This window comes from Pan troglodytes, chromosome 13 (genome assembly GCF_028858775.2).
Source record: "Pan troglodytes isolate AG18354 chromosome 13, NHGRI_mPanTro3-v2.0_pri, whole genome shotgun sequence".
Classification (NCBI taxonomy): Eukaryota; Metazoa; Chordata; class Mammalia; order Primates; family Hominidae; genus Pan; species Pan troglodytes.
Window position 1 is genome coordinate 76,884,800 of NC_072411.2, and position 25,770 is coordinate 76,910,569.

The window sequence follows — 25,770 nt, forward strand, 5'->3', positions numbered from 1 at the left end:
TTAAAAGGCATGCAATTTTGACAAACGATACATTTCTAAAAGCTTTCTTCTCTATTCAAGATATTTATGTCCATTCTGAATGAAAGATGCCTACATACTGCCTGCAATCAGTTTCTAGCAACAGACACCCTATGAAGCCCCTAGCAGGGAAGGTGGGGGGAAGGGAGGGATTTCACAAGGAAGGCTGCATTAGATTGGCCACCGTAAGAAAGGAGATAACCAATGAAAACCAAGCAACAGTATTTAAGTACTGTATTCCTAAACTCACTCTGTCTCTCTGTTTCTCCCTCCTCTCATGTAAGTTTCTTGCTGGCTCAAGGCAAAAAAAAAAAAAAAAAAAAAAAAAAAAAAAAAAAAAAAAAAAAAAAATCAGTGGGAAGGTAATGAGAAATCAATGAGTCATGCATTATTGCAAAATGGAATTTTTTTAACCTATTAAAAGCAGAGGAAAATTAACATACATACAGCACTAGGTTTTAAAAATAATGCAGCACCACTGCCAGGTAAATTATGAAAGGCTAATCTGTATCCTTTGCTCATTATGGACTGAGGTTAGCTAACAAAAACCCAATTTTATTAAAGACAAGGAAAAACTGGTGAGTATTTTGATGAAAGATAAAAGAAGTTTAACTAGGTATCATACTATTTTCATGCAGAACAAGGAGCATGCATATCACATTGCTAACAGCTTGCAGTGGTCAGTTTTGTCTTTGTATTATGAGTAGTTGTTTTGTTGTGGGCTACACTTACATAGAAGAAACCATTATTTTAATTCTCTAGTCTCAACATTTTTTTTATTCAGAGAGCTTGAGGCCAGGTCATAGTGGAAGCCAGTTGGGAATAATTCCTTATTTGCACAGATCTCAATTATAGTGTAACTACTTATAGGACTCATATACTTTTTGTTTGCTGGTGTAGAAACGGGGTGGCTAGGTGAGAGACTTAGCACAACTTGACTTAGGAGCAATACCTACATTTTTTCACTAAGGTGCTACAGGATGCTTACATTTCCCATTTTGGTTCCCTAAGTACGTCCTATCATCTGTTTCTCATGCTATAATAATTAAGTTAAACCAATTATGCCAATGTTACACTGTATTTAAAGCATCTAAAATTCTATACTTAAATGGATTCAGTATATTTGTAGTGTAAATACTTTAATCTCAGATTTCATAATCACAGGAGGTATGTGCCCAGTGCATATTCTAGTTTAATTAGGGCATGAAGTGGTTCTTAAGCTATGCTAGACATTAAAAATAACAAATGATTGATTTTCTAAACATCCCTAAATTATTTTTGTTTACTTGAGTCTTTAGTCCCTTTTATTTTTCTAAAATTATGTCTAAGTAAATAAAAGGCAAAATGTATTTACATAGGAGTTTCAATTTCATGAGTTTATATACTTAGATAATTAATATGAGACATAAAATGCTCCCATTTCAAGAAGAAATGCAATGGAAAAAGTCTCCTTGCCTAGCCTAAATTGCTTTTCAGATTGGACCTATTTTGTCACATCATGACTAAAAATATAAAGGCCAACAGACTCTTTAGACATGTACAGCCTAAAGTGAAGTTTAACCAATTCTCAGTAGGAACCAGAAAAAAACAGCTCCAAACGCAAGTTGAACAGTAAAATTTTTTCAACAATATTTGATATCAAGTTACTAAGTTAAAGAAAACAATCACACATGTAACCATAGTAGCATCTTTTTCTTGAGTATTTTTGATCAACATCCTATTTTATAGATCATTCCTGGTTCCACAGCTATAGTTACTAAAATTCAAGCATAAAAATATTCATGATAGTTACCCAGAAAATTTATAGCTAGGTAAAAGTAAACATTTTGTCATTCAGAGGTAAGGTCTACTGTAGACTCTGCAGATTGTACTGTATTTCCTGAGTAATGTTCTATTTAGTCAAGAAATTCTGGATTAACTGCAATCTGAGCAGCTACCTAGGGCAGTAAGGAGATAGAAAACAACAGCTTAGGATGAAAACAGCGTTGGCTACTCTCAAATGGCTAAGGGTTTGGTCACTATTATGCCTTCAACATGGCAGTAACTGCACTTCTGCATTAATTTTGGTGAAGAACTTGTAAATAACAAAAATTGCTAACTCTAAAATTCAGAACCAATATAATCAATAGTCTGACATTCTAGACAAATGTGTATCACTCATGCTTACATTATCTAGTAGATAGCCATCTACTCAGATATAGAATCTATTAATTACGGTTATCACTTATTAGTTATTGAGTACATATATTCCAGACACCCAACTAAGCACTTTATATATAGAATCCCACTGAATCCACAGATAAACCCTATGAGGCATAAATTATCTTAATTTTATAGTTGAGAGAGCTGAGGCCTACAGTTTACTTCCCAAAGTTGCACAGCTAGTCGGTGGGGGGGCTGGGCTCATAAACACTACACTATATCCACCCAGGTGAGAAAATGGGAGGAAACCAAGGAGTCTTCTCTCTGATTCTATTCAAGGTGGTTTCTCTAGTTACCTTCTTTCAATTTTGAGGAGTAGCAATAGATGGTAAGACAGACTAGCAGTAATTATCAATGGATGGTAAGAAAAATGTAGTAACCAAGATCTTATGATCTCAAGTTTAGCATGTAGTAGGAAATGCAGACTTCAAGGCTCAATTCAAACACCCCCTCCTACATGATGGCTTTGATAATCTGCACCAATTAGAAGTGATCTCATCCACTTGTGAACCTCACAGTCTTTCACTGGTTCATTAGTTATGGGACTGCCACATGCTACCTCATATCAGTTATCTGTGTAGCTGTTTAAATAGAATTAGGCTTTATGTGTATTTCTACACACCTTGAATCTAGCATAGCAGCTTACACAAAAAAAGGTTCAATATATATTTGGTTAAAAAATAAAACCAAATGAAGGCAGCTATTTTTATTGGGGGGCAGTGTGGTATAATGAAGAAAATATGATTTAAAATCAGAGAAACTGAAGTTTGAATATTGACCTTGGGAGTTCTGCTTTGTTTCTTGGTTACCTCATCTACATAATATGAATAATAATACCTGTCTCACAGGTTACTGGGAAGTTTAAAGAAATGACATACAAAAAAGATTATCTGCAGGGAGTAACCAATAAATGACAGGATTACAGGGGTGCTGAGCCCAATATTAGCTGTAGGTATATAGTGTAAGTATAAGACACAGGTCCCTGTCCTCAAGGAGTCTGTAATCTGCTTTAGGTCTATACCACATAAGCATGCCTGGAAACACTGCCCTTCCCATTGTGTTTTGTCTCTACCCAATTACCCTACTCTGGATCTAATCCTAATTTTTAAAAGGCATATAATGGCATATAATGACATGTATGCCAGCTGAGGAAGCAGGTTAGGAGAGAAGTGGAAAGTGGCAAGAAAAGGAGATACTCAGTATTGTTAAGGATCCAGGAACACTGCTTGATGCTTCCCAAGGCTGTCTTATCTATTGTACCCACAGCCATCCTGGGAAGCATGTTGCATAATGGTCACTTTATAGATGAGGAAACTGGGGCTCACAGAGTGAGTTGCTCAAGGTCACACAGTCAGGATGTGGAGGTCTGAGCTCAGAATCCCCATCTTTTGTCTTCAAAGCCTGACAGCTCTTTCTGCTACCTTATGAGAGTAGTATATAAACATAAGGTGTTAAGCATATAGCACCTCTCATATTCTGGCTCTATAAAACAGAAGAAATAGTTTAACTGGGTGGGAGCCTAAACTGGTTGGGCACATATCTTACAAGGTCATTCTTGATAGAAACATTAACAGTATCTAGCTTGTTATTTTGACTGGGAATCTTTGACCTGTTGTGGGAACTGATCCTGCCCATCCTTTTTTTTGAGACAAGGTCTCACTCTATTGCCCAGACTGGAGTGCAGTGGTGTGACCACAGCTCACTGCAGCCTCAACCTCCTGGGCTCCACTGATCCTCCCACCTCAGCCTTCTGAGTAGCAGGGACTAGAGGCACATGCCACTACACCCAGATAATTCTTGTATTTTTTTTCTAGAGATGGAGTTTCTCCATGTTGCCCAGGCTGGTCTGGAACTCCTGCGCTCAAGTGATTCACTGGCCTCAGCCTCCCAAAGTGCTGGGATTATAGGCGTGAGCCATCGCACCCAGTGATCCTGCCCATCTTGACACAGATATCAATTCTGTAGGTTCATCTGAATGAGGCCTGGAAAATGGGATGGGGAATGGGCAGATTCCACAATCCTCTGTTTCTACCTTTGTCCATACTATCTGCAATATAGAGAAGAGGACTATAAAAATGGTAAGGAGGAAGTCCTAGCCAGAACAATCAGACAAGAGAAATAAAAGGCATCCAAACAAGAAAAGAAGAAGTCAAACTATTTCTCTTCATTGACAATATGATTCTATACTTAGGAAACCTTAAATTAGACTCTGGCAAAAGGCTACCAGAACTGATAAATGATTTTAGGAAGGTTTCAGTTTACAAAATCAATGTACAAAAATCAGTAGCATTTCTATACTCCAATAATGTCCATGCTGAGAGTCAAATCAAGAACATAATCTGGGCACAGTGGCTCACACCTGTAATCCCAGCACTTTGGAAGGCTGAGGTGGGAGGATCGCTTGAGGTCAGGAGTTTGAGACCAGCCTGGCCAACATGATGAAACCCTTTTTTTTCTCTATTAAAAAAAAAATACAAAAATTAGCCAGGTGTGGTGGCAGGCACCTGTAACCTCAGCTACTTAGGAGGCTGAGGCAGGAGAATCACTTGAACCTGGGAGGCAGTGGTTGCAGTGAGCCGAGATTGCACCACAGGACTCCAGCTTGGGTGACAGAGATTCTGTCTCAAAAAAACAAACAAAACCGATAACGAAAACATAATCCCATTTAAAGTAGCCACAAAGAAAATAAAATACCTGGGGATATGGCTAACCAAGGAGGTGAAAGATCTCTACAAGGAGAACTACAAAACATTGCTGAAAGAAATCAAAGATGACACAAATAAATGGAAAAACATCACATGCTCATAGATTGGAAGAATCAATTCATAAAAATGGCCATAATGCCCAAAGCAATTTATAGATTCAACACTATTCCTGTCAAATTACCAACATCATTCTTTACAGAATTAGAAAAACCTATTCTAAAATTCATATGAAACCAAAAAAAGAGCCTGGCTAGACAAAGCAATCCTAAGCAAAAAGAACAAAGCTGGAGGTATCACACTACCTGACTTCAAACTAAGTTATAAGGCTATAGTAACCAAGACAGCAAGGTTCTGGTACAAAAACAGACACACAGACCAATGGAAGAGAGCAGAATACCAAGAAATAAAGCCTCACACTTAAAACAATCTGATCTTCGACAAGGCTGACAAAAATAAGTAATGGAGAAAGGACTCCCTAAGAAACAAGTAATGGGAAAAGGATTCAATAAATAGTACTGGGATAACTGGCTAGTCATATGCAGAAGAATGAAAATTGGATCCTTACCTTTCACCATATACAAAACTTAACATGGATTAAAGATTTAAAGATCTCAAACTATAAAAATCCTAGAGGAGAATCTAGGAAATACCCTTTTTCGTAACAACTTTGGGAAAGAATTTTTGTGTAATTCCTAAAAGCAACTGCAACAAAAACAAAAATGGACAAGTGGGCCTAATTCAACCGAAGAGCTTGTGCACAGCAAAAGAAACTATCAATAGAGTAAGCAGACAATTTACAGAATGGGAAAAATATTTGCAAACTATGCACCCGGCAAAGGTCGAATAACTAAAGTCTATAACAATCTATAACAAACTTAAACCAACAAGCAAAAAACAACCCCAGTAAAAAATGGGCAAAGGACATGAACAAACACTTCTCAAAGGAAGACATATAAACGGCTGACAAACATATGAAAAAATGCTTATCATCACTAATCATCAGAGAAATGCAAATCAAAACCAAAATGAGATACCATCTCACACCAGTCAGAAATGCTATTATTTAAAAAGTCAGAAAACAACAGATGCTGATGAGGCTGTGGAGAAAAGAGAACACTTATACAATGTTGGTGGGAATATAAATTAGCTCAGCCACTATGGAAAGCAGTTTGGGGATTTCCCAAATAATTTAAAACAGAACTACCATTCGACCCAGCAATCCCACTACTAGGTATATACCCAAAGGAAAATAGATCATTATACCAAAAAGACACATGCACTTCCATGTTCATCACAACACTATTCACAATAGAAAAGAGACGGAATCAACCCAGGTGCCCATCAATGGTGGACTGGATAAAGAAAATGTGGTACAAACACACTATGGTACACTATACAGCCATTAAAAAAAATCATGTCCTTTGCAGCAACATGGACAGAGCTGGAGGCCATAATCCTAAACAGATGAATGCAGGAACAGAAACCCAAATAATGCATGTTCTCACTTACATGCAGGAGTTAAATGCTGAGCATGCACGAACATAAACTTGGGAACAATAGATACTGTGAGCTACTAGAAGGCAGAGGGTGGGATGCATCTGAAAACTACCTATTGGGTACTATGTTCGCTACCTGAGTGCAATATACCCATGTCACAAACCTGCACATGTACGCCCTGTATCTACAATTAAAGTTGAGTGAAAAAATAAATAAAAATTTAAAGTACTATGTTAATACTTCAAAAAATATGATCAAATTTTCATAGCAGATCTTTGCATTTTACAATAGAGTGTTTAAAATACTATATTCTATTTTTCTCATTTTAATACTGTTTTGTTATTATAATTACAATGATCAATTTTACTCAGTGCCAAACTGAGAACCACTTTTCACCTGTTTGTGAAGAGACATGGATTTTAAGCCACAATGTACATTGCCTATGTCACTGAAAAGAAAAAAAAAAAAAAAAGGTAAGGGGTGGGGTAGAGGAGCAGTGTGAGGAATAAGAAATAGAAGGTGAAATAGGTGACCTTGAATAGGAACACATTCACTGTTTTTCAAATAAATTCCCACTGATCTTACTACCCTGTCGTTTGTCCAATAAACAGAAATCCACAAATACTGGATTTGCATTGAGCTAGCGTCTCATTTTCACCAAGTGTGGTAAAATAGGAAACTCAAGGGCTCTGGGGCCAGACAAAAGTGCTAACCTTAACTCTGTCATTTATTGGCTATGGCACCTCCTTGGTCAAGTAACTGATTTATTTCTGTCTTTGTTTCTTTCTATGTAAAATGAATTGAAAATACTTATGGTATAGAATTATTAGGAATCAAATGAGATACTATGTGGGAAGCATTTTTGCATTACTTCTGGCACAGAAAGGAAATCAATAAATGGAAGTTTGCCTCTCTTTCCTTGTGTCAAAGGACCTACATTTCCAAGATCAGAGTTAGCATAATTTGTGACTATGATATGGATTAAAGACCTACGGCCATTGTTCTATGCAATGTGAGCTCAGGTCAAATTATAACCAATAATTTAGGGACACATTATAAGCATCACTGTTATGCAATTTTTACTTTACCTTATTTCTGGCAATTTTATAATTAAAAGAACATCCATGCTCATACTCAGTAATCCCATCAAATCCTGCTTATAGGAAAGGGTCTTATCAATTCACACTAAAGTACAAATGACCGATTATACTCTTTTCCACAAATACCTAGTTTTTAATGTGGAATCGAGACTTAAGCCAAAGAAATAATTCTCCAACGAATAAATGTCAGGACTTATTTATAGTAAGAATGTTCTCTAGGACACTGGAAGGACCTCATATAACACAAAAAGCCACCTCCTTTGTAACATCAAGGTGATACCATAGAATCATTAGCACAATGCTCCAGTTATCAAAGCTAAGTCAACAATCCATCCAAAAAGCACCACAGAGGAATGTTCTAGCTGGCAGGACCCTTACGATTGGGAAGGTGCTGAGTAACTGGATTAACTCTTGGGTAATATGAGTTTCTCGTTCAGGTTTAGTGAAATCCTGCAATTTCTATAAAATGTTAAAATTGAGGCACAAACAACACAGCTTTCCTAAAACCTCCAATATCAAGTTATAACATAAACATTTATGGATTCAAGCAAATTCAACTCACCTTAGATACACAGATTATTCTTACTTGCATACCCTGAATTATAATATGTAACCTATTTTTTCTCCATTAGAGCCAAGAGTGGAATATATTCCAAGGTACTTAACAATAATATGTCAGCTTCCATTAATTAACTGACAATTGCATAACACTGTACTAGTAAATGCTTTACATGTATGATAAAAGTTTAGTTGTCAAACAACCAGTAGTTATTACAATTCTCATTTTATAGATGAGAATTGTATACTTAGACTTAAAGACTTTTAAGAATTGTATACTTTAAAGACTTAAAGAAACACTATTATAGATGAAGAAACAAAAGCTCTGATAAATTAAGTATCTTGCTGAAGGTCACCTAACTAGTACATGATGAAAGTAAGACTTGAATCCATGTCCATTTGACTTCAAATTGTCTCTCCTCTAGACTATCCTGCCTCTCATATTACCTGTTATTAACACGCCATTTTGAAAAGTTGCCATTTGAATAAATTTCTGGAGCATTTATATTCCAGTGCCGCTCAGATCACTAGGCCTTTTACTACTGCTGTATTTGAATTTATAGTGACTACCAGATTCAACAATCAAGCAAAATTTTTAAATGTATTTTAAGTCTAACATTAGAGACTTCTGTATCAGAACTCTATAAATTCCTTAAGTTATGTTGGGATAAATAAATTTTTATATTACACAGAAAACTCAACATTATGCTAGGACTCAATTTTTATGCTACTGGCAGCAATCACATAATTCCTAACTCAGTCTTCATTACATAGCTCCTCTAGCATTAACATAATATCCATCTAAACAGATAACAATAAGGCACATCAGTGCATTCATCTCCATATATAATAAATTTAAATCACACTATACTAACACTGCCACTACCAAATGTTGTATACTCTGACCGATTCACCTGCTCCCTGATCGATTCACATGCAATAATATTTAAACATAAGATATCTGAAAACAATGCAAACAAAAAAGGATAGCCCTTGCATTCCTCTTTCAAGAAACAATAGAAATATGAGAAATTCTCCAAGCACCAGCTGTGAAGGGAGCTTTTTCACACCACGTGAAGAACACTATGCCCAAGGAGGAGGGGATGGAATGGCACACAGCCTGGCTTCCAAGCCTTGTTCTTACTGCTATTCGACAAGCCACTTAGCTTTTCTAAGTCTCAGGCCTGGGGACTAAATGAGCTCTATGGTCTTCTCTATATTTTTAATAGGAATGCAAAAGGAAAGAAAAGGTTCATACTCATTTATGAGTATGTGCTGAAAGATTTGGGGATGTCTATGAGGGAAAGGCCTGCTGGCTGTATCAAGTGGGTCTTCAGAAGGTAGCTCTGGCAAATTTACAATGGGCTTTTGGCTGGTACCCAATCAAGTAGGCTCAGAAATGGAGTTCGTCAGCACTATTTCTTAAGCGGAGACAAAAAATACCAAGCTCATGAAACTCATAGGTAAATCAGAATGGCACTTGTCTAGTTTATAACAAAATATAATGAGATACAGTTATTAATATCATAAAGTAGTGACCAACATGCTCTTTTTGGTAGCACACCTACACTGCAAACAAAAAATAATTAGGAAGTTGGTGGTGGGAATGGAATTGGAGCAAGTAGAGTGAGATAAATTGAATACTTAATGTGTAGAGTTAGAACAACCTTTACAATTAGGATGGCCTTGCTGATGGACTAGAATACTCAGCGTCCATTTCGTGGGTCTCCCCTCACTTTAGGTCTGTGCTTGAATTGGCATAATCAACTTCTACCTATTTCAGTCTCCTCTTTAAGTTATTTCTTTATGATTTTACATATCATTGCTCAGATATCTTAGGTGATCTTAAAGTTAATTCATAAGATACAGTCTTATTTTTTCACTTATAAATTCTTGGAGGGTGGCAGAATGTGGTCCTGATGTATTGGTAACAACCTATACAATAAACGGAAGATGTCCTTATTCTGAATTATGCAACAATATATAAATATAAATGAAATTACATAAGAATAAAATGTTCTAATCTAACACTATCTAATGTTTGGTTACCAGGAGTGATGGTTGTATAACAACATTCTTCCTTGGCTCTTCCTAATCAAAAGCTGAAACTGGGCTTCATGAGAAGGTCCTCTTGATCTTCCCCCAACCCCCATGAATCTGAGGGGATACTTGGGGAAATGTGTCATTACATTTTTATTTTTGTCAATTTTTACCCAATTTTTGACACCTATTACCTGCAAGACTTAAAGAAACACTATTATTGTTCTGTGGCAATAGAGAAGGTGAAATCAGAGAAGGTCTAACACTTTGTCAACAATAAGGAACTTTAAATCTAGTGCAAAATTCTTGAATCATAAACATTTTCACTTTTTCAAAAAGCTTTTGGATATAATATACATATAAAAATACAACTAAAAGGCAGACTCAGATTGATATTATTAGGAGTGTTTTCAGATTTTAAACTGCTATATGAGGTTATTTCAAGTTATTGCATCTCAGCAAACACTCTATACTCACTAATTTAATGGAGGCAATCTAGTATATCAAAACAAAAGCTAAAGGTTATATTTTTAGTTTTCTCATTCCTTTAGTGACTTCTGTTGATTAGGCTGGGATGAAGCCTAAGTGATTTGGTTATTTTAAAAAGGGCCTGTTACAGACTTCTTTAAACTTCAGTTAGAAAAGCTAATTTCCTTTATATGGCAAAAATAAACCACAGTTTGATTAGAATATATCAATTGTAATTTATTTAAAATATTCATTTTAAGCCTCAATAGAGATATATATTGATTCATGGTATAAAGCAGATTTGTGATCTTCAAACATACTTTTGAAAATTTGCTTTTACTTTGAAAATGGCAACAGTGGCCTGAAGATAAAAGATTTAACGTTCATAAACAATTACCCTGGGAAGAAGTACAAGCATGGGCATAATTCACAGATGTGTTAATTGTCCACTGTACTGCCATACATTTAATTTTCTTTGTAATGACTCTGCTATACTTATTGCATATTTTATAAGATAATGATGTTTGAAAAGTAAAAGTAGCTTGCTTTTGGGCATTTTCTACAACAAACTTTTTATATCATGTCCATAGCATTTCATTTATGAAATTCCTGTTGGTTGAAAGGATCCTAATAAAACTAATAGAAAACTTAACAACCCCTAACTTATATGCTCTTCATATAAGAGATAGTCATTAGGTTCTTATTTTTATAGAGACTGTGTCCCATATGGAACTCAGTATCTTAAGAGTGATTTGAGGCATCTGTACAAGGTCCACATGTGGTCAGTATGTTAGAAAGGAAGACACAGAAAGTCAGACTGCAACAAGTGGCACTTGTGAGGAAGAAGAAAAGATTAAAGGATGATTTAATATCTTTCAGTGACATTTTAACGGACTGAGAAAAATCTACCATGCTGATTTCCTCCTCCACACACACACACACACACACACACACACACACACACACAAAACCAAACAAACAAAAACAAAGGTTAAAGTAAGATAGCAATTGAAGATTTTAGGTTGATAAGCTCAAATGTTATTTGAGGCTATCTGGCCAGCTGAGACTGGTACATTACTACCTTGTCCACTAAAATGCCCCTAATAGCAACCAACAGTGACTAGGGATGTGCACAGATCCAGGAGTGGCTCTCCAAGCTCCTCAGAATGTACCTAAGCTTATTTAATACAAAAATATTTTCAGTCCATTACTACTGAGTAAAACTAACACTCTAGGAAGATATGTCATATTCACCTTTAGGTTTAGCATATCCTTGACAACTAGCAGGGAAAACATAGTTTCAGGAGAATAGGCTTGGGTGCCCAAAGGAGGACTCAGAAACCTCTTCCAGGCCTAGGCCTGATTCTATAACCAGGTGGCATATCAAGAAGTAATCTGTGAAGTAACTGGTTTAATAATCCGGTACTAATTCTACTTCACAATAATTTTAATTACTGTAGTCTTCTGCCAACCCGGCTAAAAAGAAATCCAGGCACACTTTTACACTGTCCCCAAATCGGTAGCACTTAGAGCTTTACATTCCACAAAGTGATATGTCATATATACTATTTCATTGTAACTTCCTATTCTTGTTTTTCAAAAGGCAAATTCACTGATGTTAAGGTGTTTGTTCAGGGCAGATAGTAAGCAAAGCAGCCAAGATGGAAACCAGGCCTTCTGACTTCCCTATCCTCTCTCTACTCTACTGTGCTTGCCTGAGACCTAGGGATATAACAGGCTGACTCTTAACCCTAAGTAAGGCTCAGCTGTCACAAAGACCCAGAATCATCAGCAAACAGAAACACTCACAACTGAAAATGACCACTCTTAATTCAGTTCTAAGCCTGACAATTGGTTTACAACATACAGAGAAGTAAGGTCAGCCTTGGTGATTAACTTCAGCATTTAAAAAAAACTTTTCCATTATTTTGATGGTGGGGGATAGGAGGTAAAGTGATATGTTGATCTCATTTAGATACATGCAGTTTTTTGTCAGATAATATATCAGGGCTTCAAACAGAGTTACTGAGTAGCATGCCTTTTTGTTTTCGTTAATTTTGCACTGGCTTTTCCTGATCTTTAAATAAAAACAAATCAATAAAACTACCTCCAAACCAATGAAATGAGAGCGTAGTCTCTTGAGCAACTAATTAAACTGTTTTTAGAAATAGCTAATTAAGCTTTCCATTAAAATCCACCAAATAGACATACATAATTTACAAGGTGGAAAGCCATTTCAATCTCATGGGTAAAACAATTAAACAAGTCTTAAATTTATAACAGAGACTGCAGATTGGTAATTCAGTGAGTAATTATATAATTAGGATGTATTTTATCTTTAAGAGAATATAATGTAAAAAAATAAATTTTTGGGTGCTAGACATGTGGCCAAAGGTAAAAACTTTATAAAACCCACAAATTCATTTAATGAAACTACTGAAATGCTCAAAGTATATATGTACAATACTAAGTGCTCATAAATAGTTTTCACTCAGCATACATTTTATTGAGTATCTATTATATGCTAGGCACTAATGAAACTGTAGCTTCATACCAGAGACTAGGGTGGTATACTATTTTACAAGGACCAAATATTAAATACATATTTAATAAATAAATTGTAATTGAGATAAGTGCTGCATGAATAATGTATTTTTGCACCCTATTTTTGTCCCATAATCACACTTTCTAACAAAAGTTGAATTTGTCCGTGAAATCTATGACCATGCCCTCCTTCCAAACTGCTCCCTCCCCTCACGGGCTTTCTGACACTCTCACAGGTGACTTCTACACCTCTCTCCATCCCAGATTTCTCGCTCTTTCCAATATTGATGTGCTTTTAAAGCCCTCTAAAGTCCAAACCACAGGGTAGTTTGTGACCATCTCATACGGTCCTTTTATCAGAAATAATACAGACAGGGAGCTGCAGTTTATAAACTCTCCTCCTCAATCTGCCTAATTCCTCCTTCCATAAAGCGTTTAAAAAATTAAATTGTTTTAAATTTAAAAATTTTAAATTTTTAAAATTCAGTGTTAAGTGGTTAAAAGCTTGGCTCTTGAGTAAAAACTAGCTGTAAAAGAATCTTAGCTCCATTTACTAGTTATGGGATCTTAGATAAGTCTCAGTTTCTTTATTTGTAAAACTGGAATGAAGATAGTACCTATACTTCATGGGGACTGGAAGGATGAGATGAGATAATATAGGTAGAATGTATGGAATATATATAAGGCATATATTTTTAGTACCCAGCATGCAGAGAGCTCTCAAAACTCTCAAAGACTATGTGGTGATGCTGATATGCATACTGTTATCATCATTAGCATCAGTCTAATAGCTTAACACAAGGCTTGGGACAAAGTAGATGCTAAATAAATGTTGAAAGAATGAGCAAAATTCATGGCACATTCGTAAGCCTCACTGAATTCTTCAGACTCATAGATGAGTGCCTGTCTGAATGATTTCAGTCTCATGCCCTTATACTGTCAGAATAGATTTAATACAAAGAAATGTATAAATGTTTTGTCTTTTATCTAGGTTATTCAAAAAGTAATGGCAGGTCAGAGGTGCTAAGAAAAATAGCATTTTAAATATTGTTTCTTCATTTGGCAGTCAAAATATATGCAGAATATGAACTAAAAACATGTTAGAGAGAAAATTTTGATAACATAGGTATCTTAGCAACATAGCTGACTAAAGGAGACATTGAATTGAAAACAATTGTTGTGCTGAGAGAACATGTGCCACCTGAAATAAGAAGGATGTTTAGGATTCATGAACTGTAGTTTTCTATTCCACAGGTTGTTGAATCACTGTGGTTTAAACTAATCTGCAGGACCAAAACAACTATTACTGGAGGAATAATGTAAAGTGCCATGAACATTTTTGGATAAATAAAAAACCTCTGCAATAAATTCCAAGAAAATATTAGAAGGAAAAGGGAATTTAGGCAGTATCTATCATTAGTAAGCCTAAAGTCTGATCACTTTTCCTTCTATGAACTCAAACACATAACTTGCTATAAAATTACAAAATGAAGTTATTTTCATTATTTTAAAATGCATGTCTTACTAATAGAGACATGAAAATAAGAAGTATATTGTTTAAAAAAAAACTTGCCTAAAATATCTCCTCCTGCAGGATCAGCTGTAGAAAGGTTCTTAAAGGGTATGCTTTTGTTATGTTTTCACTGTCAAAATATCAAACCATGTCCTCAGTTGAATAATGTTTCTTTGTTGGTTTCATTTTTCAGGGTTTTTGAGAAACTAGGTATAGAATTTAATACATTATGTTATACCAACGATACTTTTTTGTTTGTTTGTTTTTGAGACGGAGTCTTGCTCCGTCGCCAGGCTGGAGTACAGTGGCGCAATCTTGGCTCACTGCAACCTCTGCCTCCCGGGTTCAGGCAATTCTCCTGCCTCAGCTTCCCGAGTAGCTGGGACTGCAGGTGCATGCCACCACACCCAGCTAATTTTTGTATTTTTAGTAGAGATGGGGTTTTACCATGTTGGTCAGGATGGTCTCAATCTCCTAACCTCGTGATCCACCTGCCTCGGCCTCCCAAAGTGCTGGGATTACTGGCGTGAGCCACTGCGCCTGGCCATGATACTGTTTTTAATGAACAATAGCATATTAAATTAGTTACTGTAGGCTTTTTGTTTGTTTTCATTGTCTCTTCTCCTGTAGCTTACATTAAATTTAGAGTTTTACACTTCCACATTTGAAAACCTCTCCAAAAGAGAAAGTTAGGTTCACATCACAAGATATGAAAGGTATTTCTGGGTTCCCTTTAGAGATGGTTGTCTTGAGGAAAAGTATTCTTTGTTTTAGTAGTAAGCTGAGCTAGCACCTTTCCCCACAGAAGTACCATTTTTTTACATGAAAGAATGAGTAAAACAAATTTTGGTTGTTCAGCCTTGGGTGTTTGGCATTTTCTATAAAATGAATGAAGTGCTCTGGCTACCTCAAGGAAACAACTGACAGTCAATGATAAAATTAAAACTTTCAGGTAAAATTAGAATTTTGGAAAATTTGTATCTGCCACCCTAAACTTGACAGCTTCCTACTACTTCAATGAGTTATCTGGTAAGATCAATGATGATACTAACAAATGTGACTTTTTGATATTGTATAAAACTTCAATGAGTTATCTGGTAAGATCAATGATGATACTAACAAATGTGACTTTTTGATATTCTATAAAATATGTCAACATTTGGAAGACCTACCTAACTCAGTGAACCAATATTTTACAAGTGATCAATGCATGATGTTTCAAAATCATGCACAGTTGAAAGATCCATTTGAAGTTCAATAGACCAATGGGTTTCAGTGTAACAGAATAAAAAATGGCTATTAAGGTTTCAGACTCCACATTGCAAGTAACCTTTAAGAAATTACTACTTGTCCAGTTTGGTATCACCACAGACTGAACACAGAAGCATTTATGAGAACCCAGTTTCATTTCCTTAAAATTAAGCCATACATTTAAGAGATTCACAGAAATGTAAAACACTGCTACTCTTCTAAATTTTTTTGTTTCAAAAATTGGTTATTTAATAATATTGTTAACATGTAATTTTTATTGTTTCTTAAAGATATTTTATAAAATCTATTTTAATTTCCAATATAGTAAATATCAATAGATATAACCCACATAAACAAAAGCTCTTCAAAGTCTGCAGTAATTTTTAAAGTGTAAAGGGGTCCTGACTCCAAAAAGCTTCAGAACCGCATATCTAATCTATCAGTTGTAACTTTTACTGAGCAACAGAATCACACATGTGATACAGATGTGTAGATAGAAAGATAAATACATTAATATAGATGTTTAGGCTCCATGTTGATTATACTGAATCAAAATTTCTGCAGATATCTCAATTTTATAGAAAGCTTCATTGGTGAGAACACTGATCATCAGCACTTTAATAAAAAATTATTTATCACTGCATGTTTCAGAACTTCCCCCAAATTTAAAGTTTTATTCTACTTATTTTATTTCTCATAAGTACTAGCATTAGTAAGACCATCTTTAATTTTTTTCTTTTATAGTTATGAAATGCTAATCTTTCAGTGTTACTGATTTCTCTTCTTCTGAGAGATAACATAGAAAATGATAAACTGACAAACTGTGTTAAAGACCTGAGAGGGTTTCTGTTTGTTTGCTTCTGTTTTCTTTTTCTTTTTTTTAACTTCTAAATAATAATAAACTCTCTACAGTAAGTGTTACATATAGACTCTAGAGTACTGATTTGGAAAGCACTTCAACTATCTTAAAAATCTTGTTTATTTGGGAGGTGACTGTCAACTCAGAGGTCTTTTGTCAGTTTCAAAGAGCTAGGGATGCTTCAACTTCGACAATGAAATGCTAATAAGCACTTTGAAGACTGAAACGATGAAAACCTAAAACTGTCAAACTGAGTTTAAGTCAACTGTTGAAGATGTAAATGTATGCTGACTTATCTAAAATATAATAAATGCAATATGCCTTATATTATAAATCTTAGTTATCAGATTTCATTAATATGCAAATAAATTAGGTTAATCATTTAATACGGCTCAATTATTTAAAAATTTACCTGTATCTCATTCTACTAAGTATACCGCTATTTAAAATTCACATGTTCTGGCTGGGCACAGTGGCTCATGCTTGTAATCCCAGCACTTTGGGAGGCTGAGGCGGGCAGACTGCTTGAGCCCAGAAGTTCGAGACCAGCCTGGGCAATATGGCAAAACCCCATCGCTACAAAAAAATTAGCTAGGCATGGTGGTGCATGCCTGTAGTACCAGTACTTCAGAGGCTCAGGTAGGAGGATTGCTTTAGTCCAGGAGTTATTGAGGCTACAGTGAGCCAAGATCGCACTACTGTAGTCCAGCCTGGGTTGACAGATGGAGACCCTGTCTCTAAATAAATAAAAATAAATAAAATAAAATGCACTTGTTGAATTAGTGCAATCTTATGTGTAATTTACACAACCACTAAGTCTAAATCCTTTCTTATTTATTTATTGTTGTTGTTCCTATGAAAGGAACAAGATTATTTGAATTTGTACATCTGTGTGATACTTCATGAAGAGAGGACAGCATTTGACATAAGCAACTAAGAGAGAACTAAGCTACACTTTAAGAAAGGATATTTTATTTTTCTACATTAAAAATTCGATATCATAGGTTTTCTTATTCAGTGAATTGGAATCTTTGTTCCTTCAGCATTTGGTAAGAGTTTATTTAAAAAACGGAACATAAGAGTTGCAATTCTAGAGTGACATTCTTTAATGGCCCATCTGAACCATGCTTCAACTTCCTTTGGGCAGCTCTAGAGGTACTACTCCCTTTTGGTAAACTAACTACTTAAAAGATAGTATCTGGTAAACTAAATACTTAGTCTTTATTCAGTCCAACATTAAGTCTCTACAATGATACTAAGGGGCATTGTGTGGAAGGGTCTGGCTGTCCTCTATGATTTCATTCCCAAAAATAGAGGATGCACTATTAAGACAGCCCCCTAGAATATCTTGATAATTCACTATAAACCTATCACCCCCAAAGATCTCCATGTTAATACCTATCCCTAAAAGATTGCATTAAAGATTAAAGGAGATAACCTGGTAAAGTACTTCGCACAGCTTCTGAAACACCATGCTCAATGAATGTTAGTTATTTCTGTTATAATTCTAAGCTTTACAATCCTTAGAAATGTATAGTAGGGAGCTAGAACAGACTTTCAATGTCCCAAGGCCAAAGGGAATGGTTTGATTGGCTCAAAGATTTATAATCCTAGTCAGTAGCAGATTTAAGTATTCACATCTATACTTAAATCTGTATGTGTTCAGCCTATTCTACCTCTTGGAATAAGTTGTCAGAAGTACAGAATCTTTAATCGGAAAAACCTCTTAAAGGTTAACAAAAAGAACATATGGGTAGAAAATTATGGCAGCTAGAAGGGACCTTGTGGTCATCTATGAAGCTGAGTCCTTCATTTTACTATTGAGGCCCAGAGAGGTTATTAAGACATGCTCAAAGCAAAAATCATTAGCTAAAGTGACAGACTAGGATCCAGATCTCTTCTTCAAAGTGGATGCCCCATTAAAAAGTTGGTTATTTTTCTGTGTGTGAGGGAATTGCTGGATAAACAGGACATAACATGTGATAAAGCTGCTTTTGAAGTGTTTCTATTTAAAGAGTAAATGTGGATCTTTATGAAAAACAAATCTCAAAAAGTTAAGAAATTAAGGGAGGAAAAGAATAGCAGAAAAAGAACCAGATACTGTGGATCACTCCAAGCTATGACCAAACACTTAGCATATAGGACTATAGAAATTCTTTTAGGAATCTTAACACCAGATAAAACATTAAAGATCCATTACTGTTTAAGTACCTTTTTCTAAAGAAAAATAAATTAGCTTAAAAGTTTAAAATATTTTTGTATAAAATCAAAAGTGATGTAATATTAAAAACATTTATAATCAATGTCTGTATGATTTTTAAAAATAAAACAAAGAAAAAACCCATCCCCTTGCAGTAACACTGCTTCCAAAAAAAAGCATTTTCATATTCATTAGTTAGGGAAAGGCATTTTGTGGGGGTTTTTTCTGTAAGGTGACAAAGGGAATTCACTATTCACATTGAAATATGTGGTAATTAGAATGCTATAGCCACAAGATAGCAAAATAGTTCTGGTTTAAATAACAATTTCAGCTAAGCCCTTCTATGCACACTGCAGATGGAAATTATGGAAATCCTTTCCTCTCAAAATACTTTGTGAATTTAGAACTGGGCAACTCTAAAGTGTAGACAAGCTTGACTGATTACATATGAAGCTAATGTACAAACTTTCTATATTCAGCAAATTCAGAAAAATGTTTCTCTCATATAGCGTTTTATAATTTTAAAGATACAGACTATTCCAAGAAAAACAATTTGCACGTTTTTAATTATCTCCGAAAGAAATTAATTTATAAATTTAAATTTTTATTAGTTATCCTTATTTATAAATAAATGCTGCTTTTTAGAGCATTAAATATTCTGGAAACAAATGAAAAAGCCATTTTGCAAGACTAAACAAAATTCTAAACTTACAAAGACTGTTAAAATGACAACTTTTTTTTACTTAATTTTTTTTTTTTTTTAAAGATTACTTAAGGGCCAGGAGCAGTGGCTCATGCCTGTAATCCTAGCACTTTGGGAGGCCAAGGCAGGCGGATCAGTTGAACTCAGGAGTTGGAGACCAGCCTGGGAAACGTGGTGAAACTCTATCTCTACTAAAAATACAAAAAAATTAGCTGAGCGTGGTGGTGCACGCTTATAGTCCCAGCTATTCGGGAGGCTGAGGCATGAGAATCACCTGAACTCAGGAGATGGAGGTTGCAGTGAGCCGAGATTGTGTCAAACTGCACTCCAGCACAGGTGACAGAGCGAGACTCTGTCTCAAAAAAAAAAAAAAAGATTACTTCAGGAAGATTTATTGTTAAACATAGACAGTATAGGGAAAAAGAGTACTGGTTACCAATCACTAAATAACAAAATGTCCTGGCAAGAAGAGTTTCTCTCTTTCTACTCCAATTTCCTCATCTTTAAAAATGATGCAAATAATATTTAAGTTTCTTTTTTTGTATTCTGGGTGTGAATGACAAAAATTAACTTTATGAACAGAGCCATGATGGTCTTGTTCATTACATAATGAATATTTAAAGAATGAATGAATAAAAAAATTAAAGGACTAGCTAAATTCCCTGCTTATAAATATAAAGTAATATTATATAGACATTTAAAACATAAAGCAGATATATATATATATACATTCACATGGAAAGATTGTTCATAGCCTAATGGTCAATAAAGCAAATTACAAAGTACTTTATATAGAAGAAACATTCCTTGCCCCCAACTCTGGAAGGACAAACAGCAGAATATTATTAATTATATTATCTGTCAATGGTGTGACCTGGGGTAATTTTTATATTCTTATTGTTTCTCATAGTTTTATTATTTGTGTAAGCAATGAACATGGGTTACTTAAAATAAAAATATAAAAGTGTACATTAATCTATGCGTAGGAAGACAGACTAAAAGGAAACTCATCAAAATGTTAACATAAAGTTGGCTTTGAATGGTGGAGCTATAAGTAAGCCCCTTCCTTCTTTCTTTGTTTTTCATATCTTTCTAATTTTTTATAAAGAGCTTGTATTTCTTTAATACTTGGAAAAATATCTTAAATTTATTAATTAGATATATCAACGTGATTTGTTTTTAAAGTTAAGAACAGTTTTAGATAATATAATTGGACTTGCTCACAAATATCACTTACACATGTTGGCATAACATGATGAGTTAGTCAGTGCAAATGAAATATTTCTACAATTTTCTACTACTTTGGTACTCTGGTACCCTCCTCTCTGCAATAGATTCCCGGTGCTCCCAGCCTTAAGAAACACTACACCTCTAGAATATGGCCAATAAACCATGCAGAGTTCTAAAGATAGGTCACAAGAAGAGACTGTTGAGCCCCTAACGGCTGCTTCCTTAGAGAGCAAGTCCAGATCACTGGAGGGCCCACTCCAGTCAACGTGCATTGAAATCACGTTGCAAATATGATTTAATTAAACTAATATGCAAATAATTTAATCTTTTTTAAAGAAATTAGAATGAAGTCAAGGTTCTGCCTATAGTAACATTCCTCAAACAATTACATTCCAATAGGTTTTCCTAAAGGCAACAGGAGAAAAGTTATAATCATTTCTCCAGGAATTTTACACAACCCGCAATCCACCCATGGGAGGCTGCTACACAAGAGAATGTCATTCTTCACCTGGGACTGGATAAAGGAGAACTCCATTCTACAGGACAGTTGAGTGGGCTGCACCTACATAGTTTCAAGGAGCATAAGGAGAGAAATCTAAATGTTGTAGTGGTGTTCCATAGGAAACTCTGAAATCATACAACTGCCATAATTTTCCCATTTGAGTTAGACTGGGAGAGGGAAATGCAGAAATGATAGTTTTTCTCACTGTGGTACCTGGTACCATGAGGTAGAGTTCACACTCAGAGAGCAGGGGATGCTCTACTTTCCCATCAACTGTGATCATGAGTATCACCTGCTGGGGAACCTGTTCAGGCCAGAGAGGAAGAGCAAAGGTATAGTCAATGATTAAAGGAGGGCTGGCTGAGTGAATCTGGCTCAGGTCCAAGATCCCAACAGAGCAGAGGCTCTTCTCCCTGCACCCAGGAATCCTCCCTCGTTGTGTACTCAAATTTACTGAAGCATTTATTACTGATTAAAAGGTGAAGACTCCCTAATGATACGACTGAACTTCAACAAGTTACACTGCCTTGTAATCACTACTATACACCTCTAATTCCTTTGCTGCTCATATTTCCCTAAGAAAAATGACCTGAGAAATTTTACATTCCAAAATTGGAGTTAAGGAAGGTAGATATTAAAGATAATTAGATGATATGCTTATAATAAATAAAAAGAGGAAAAACAAAGAAAGGAGTACTTCAAATATAAGAAACTAAAAATAAGATGTCACCTGTTATGTCAACAATTTAAAATTTTTCTTGTCCTAATAGAAATCCTGGGGGACAGGGGTGGGGGTAAGATTTTCTACAAGAGGGCATGAGAGAATTTTCTGGAGTTTCTATATATTGATTGTAGGGTTGGTTATACAGGTGCATATAGTTGTCAAAACTCATCAAACTGTACATGGAACTGTGCACATTTTATTGTATGTAAATTATACCTTAAAAAGTTATCTTTTTAAAAATTCTTGGAAACATGGAGACATAGGCTCATTTGTAGAGTTTCCACATTATAAAGAAAAACAGAACTTTCTCAAGGGATGAGGACTACAGCTTTTTTCTCACTATGAACTTAGGCAGCAGCCCAAAGCCATTCTAAAGTTAATAAGCAAACTATACCCAGAACAGAGATCCCTTCCTGTTTAGTGGGTGAAAGGAACGGGGGTGTAAAATCTCTTAAGAAGGTGCTAAACAATCTGCAGCTTGCATAAAAGCCCCTGTTTTTGGAGGGAAATTTTACAGTAAAGATGACCTTTTACTAAACACTGTTAGTAAATAAGTATAAGATGAAGTAATGTAGATATTATTAACGAAAATGTTTACACTAGATAAGATGTAAAATTTAAGAATGTAAACGAAGCCATCAGCAAACCTACAGCATTTAGTGAATGTTCACTGAATGGTGTTAGAAGCTAACGAAATGAAGGATGATAAGGCTGATTCCTTCAAGTTACTGACAAACCACAGTGAAAATAATGCAGCATACTTTAAAAGGGACATAAAGACAAGGATAAGATTAGTAGCCATTATAGCTGCGCCTATAATTTCCTGTTGAAAGAATCCAGTTATTGCAATATAATGTCTATGTTTAAGCATTTTTGACCAGTTGTAGTAATTTGAAAGAGGCCCCCAAAGAGTTAGGGACTAATTTATGAGGCCATATTAAAAACAAGTGTTTTCATAACTTAAGTAAAGGCTCAGAGGCATGGCTATTGTTTTCCAATCTCTGAGAGGTGCAAATACTAGGAGAAAGGAGAAATGATTCCAAATAAAAAAGGAAAATACGATGGAGCAAAACGCATAAGATGAAAATTACAGATCCAGAGTATGTGGTCTAATGTGAGGATTTACAACTGGAAAGCAGATTCTTTTAGAACTGCCCACAAAGTTAGTGTGTGAGCAACATGGCCAAGACCAGATTAACTGCTTGATAGTCTCATCTTGCTTTGTACCCCAAATGGTATTACTCTTCTATAAGCTACCAGAGTTGATTCCTTTTGAAAAGTTAGATGAATAAAGATTTTGACATCAATGATTATTTCCTCACCAAAATAAAGACTTTGAAGTAGCAGTCGTGAAAGAATTTCTAATAGCTTTCTTTTCTAACCCTTAAATCAGTAATTTAAGTGATTTTATTTGTTTAGTTGGCCCAGATACAGAAACCTTCCAAAACTGCAGCTGGCTTGGAAAATTACAATTTGGTCTTCTGTTGGCCTGGTTCTTTGGAACTGGGGAACTGATGTTTATCTTCCATCTTCCTCTTTCCATCTGGTTTTCCCTAATGGCCTTCAATTACTGATCTTTTCTGTGGGTGATAAGATGGGAGGATGGATGAGATTCACACAAATAATTTCCTGGGCCCCATTTGAGTTTTCTTTAATCATTACAGCATGGGATTCTCTGGTAAGGTGTAGATGGTCCCAACACAAAATTGATGGCCATGAGCTTGGTCACTTACCATCTTGGCTGCTTTGAATATAGCCCTAAAGAGGAGCATCTAGCCACCACCCTCACGAACTATTTCATGTCACAAAAGACAATTGTTTTCTACCTCTGATGCTTTAACCATAGAATGAAGAATGACCCTCTCCACCTCCCAAGGACATTCTAAGGATTCTGAATTCTTTAAGGGAAAAATACGTAGTAGCAAATCAAACTGAATGACTGTTTTTCTTTCTCAGTCTCAGGAGTGATTTCCATTAGGACCTTGGATTTGGCTGAACTCATTTTTAAAAAGTCATTTATGTAGTCAGTCAACAACTGTTCATATAAAACTCAAGGTGTCGAGTCACAAATGAAACAATACTGGGGGAAAAAAGCCTTGAAACTGCGGTGGAATGCCAGAATCTCATATTAATTTCTTATTCGTGATTCTGAAAAATCAGTTTTCTCATCTACAAAGGTGTTTTCTGTGGTCTGCTGGGCTATGATAAAGGCAAACTCAAATCAAAGTGAGTCCAACTTAATATTTATTTAATGCCTGTGATAATATACAGATGATAAAGGCAGCTTGTCTCCTGCTTTCAAGATGCCTAAGTGTTATTAAATAGGGAGAAATAACAAAACATTAAAATGTAAGTTCTTTGAGACAGGGCTTAAATCTTCAACATGTTTTATTTCCTCCAGAGCCTAGCCTGTTTCCTTGCAAATGGGAGGCATACAATAAATGCTGAATTAAGTGCAATTAATTTTGATAGGAGATAAGTTAGTTCAGGAGACTGAAGAAGAAATGGAGATAATATTCCTGCCTTGCTCTTAACTTGTTTAAATTCCAACATAAGGCCAGGCACTGTGGCTCACTTCTGTAATCCCAGCACTTCGGGAGGCAGAGGTGGGTAGATCACTTGAGCTCAAGAGTTTGAGACCAGCTTGGGCAACATGGAGAAACCTCGTCTCTACAAAAAAATACAAAAATTAGCCAGGTATGGTAATGCACAGCTTGTAGTCCCAGCTATTTGGGAGGCTAAGGCAGGAGGATCGCTTGAGCCCAGGAGGTCAAGGCTGCAGTGAGCCATGTTTGCATCAACGCACTCCTGTCTGGGTGATGAAGTGAGACCCCACCTCAAACAAAAAAGGATCCAACATAACTTCTGAATATCAAGAAGAAATTGTGTAGATGGCTCATGAAAGACTATTTAGAAAATGAAATGTAAAGATATTAAACAGACTTACAGAAAATCTGAAAGATCTTAATGGGCTCAAGATGGAGTGCAGGTTTAATAAAAGTTCACTGAGAGGCACAGAAGCAGAAAGCTTGACTTGTCTTACATTCAGGCAAAGGAGAGTTAAAATACTGTTCGATACTAAAATGCAAATACCACAGGAAAATAATATATTTTGGCCTTAAAAGTCATTAGAGAATTATTGGACAAAGGCATACGTTTCCTGATTAGAGATAGAGCTATCACCATATTATTAAAAGAGAAACTGCTTTCTTCATAAAGCAATTAGGAGCCCTTTGCTCCTAACACAAGATAACAATCTTGTGAACTTAAAGAGCAGTTCAAGCATTCAAAAGATGGATCTTAAAGAGAAATCTGAACATGCTATTCCTAGCAAAAGCTAGGGGGATAGTACTAAGACCCAGGAATGGGCACCTGGTTGGGGACTACTCTGATCCCAGAAAGCAATAATTCTTCATGCAATGCTTCACATTTACTAGGAAGGCCACATTACAAAATCTTTGCAATACTCCTGTTCACCAGAGTAATGGTATCCATAATCCCCATTTTAGAGACTGGGGCAACTTGAGACTTAGGGAGGTTAAGGACTTGTTCAAGACCACACAGACTAATATATACTTTTTTTTTTTGACTTTACTTGATTTCTTAAGGAGGCTGTTTATACAGGATAAACACACTATGAGAAGTTCTGTGCAGAA

At 35.5% G+C, this 25,770-nt stretch overlaps 1 protein-coding gene across 12 annotated transcripts in view; it reads right to left on the reverse strand.

Moving 5' to 3' along the window:
• CHN1 (chimerin 1) overlaps positions 1-25,770 on the reverse strand; it is a 206,801-nt gene that overhangs the window by 47,948 nt on the left and 133,083 nt on the right. Inside the window, exons 1-2 of one of the 12 annotated variants that reach the window (XM_063791316.1) lie at positions 23,848-23,922; positions 23,585-23,694 (exon numbers count right to left, since the gene is read on the reverse strand). The exons of 10 other annotated variants lie outside the window; for them this stretch is intronic. Coding sequence is in view for 1 of the 2 variants with exons in the window: in XM_054679962.1 (XP_054535937.1) it covers positions 23,848-23,886 (39 nt within the window). In the remaining variant the exon portion in view is untranslated. Of the gene's footprint in view, positions 1-23,584; positions 23,695-23,847; positions 23,923-25,770 lie in introns of those variants that run through there. One more of the 12 variants, XM_054679962.1, reaches the window with a different exon arrangement.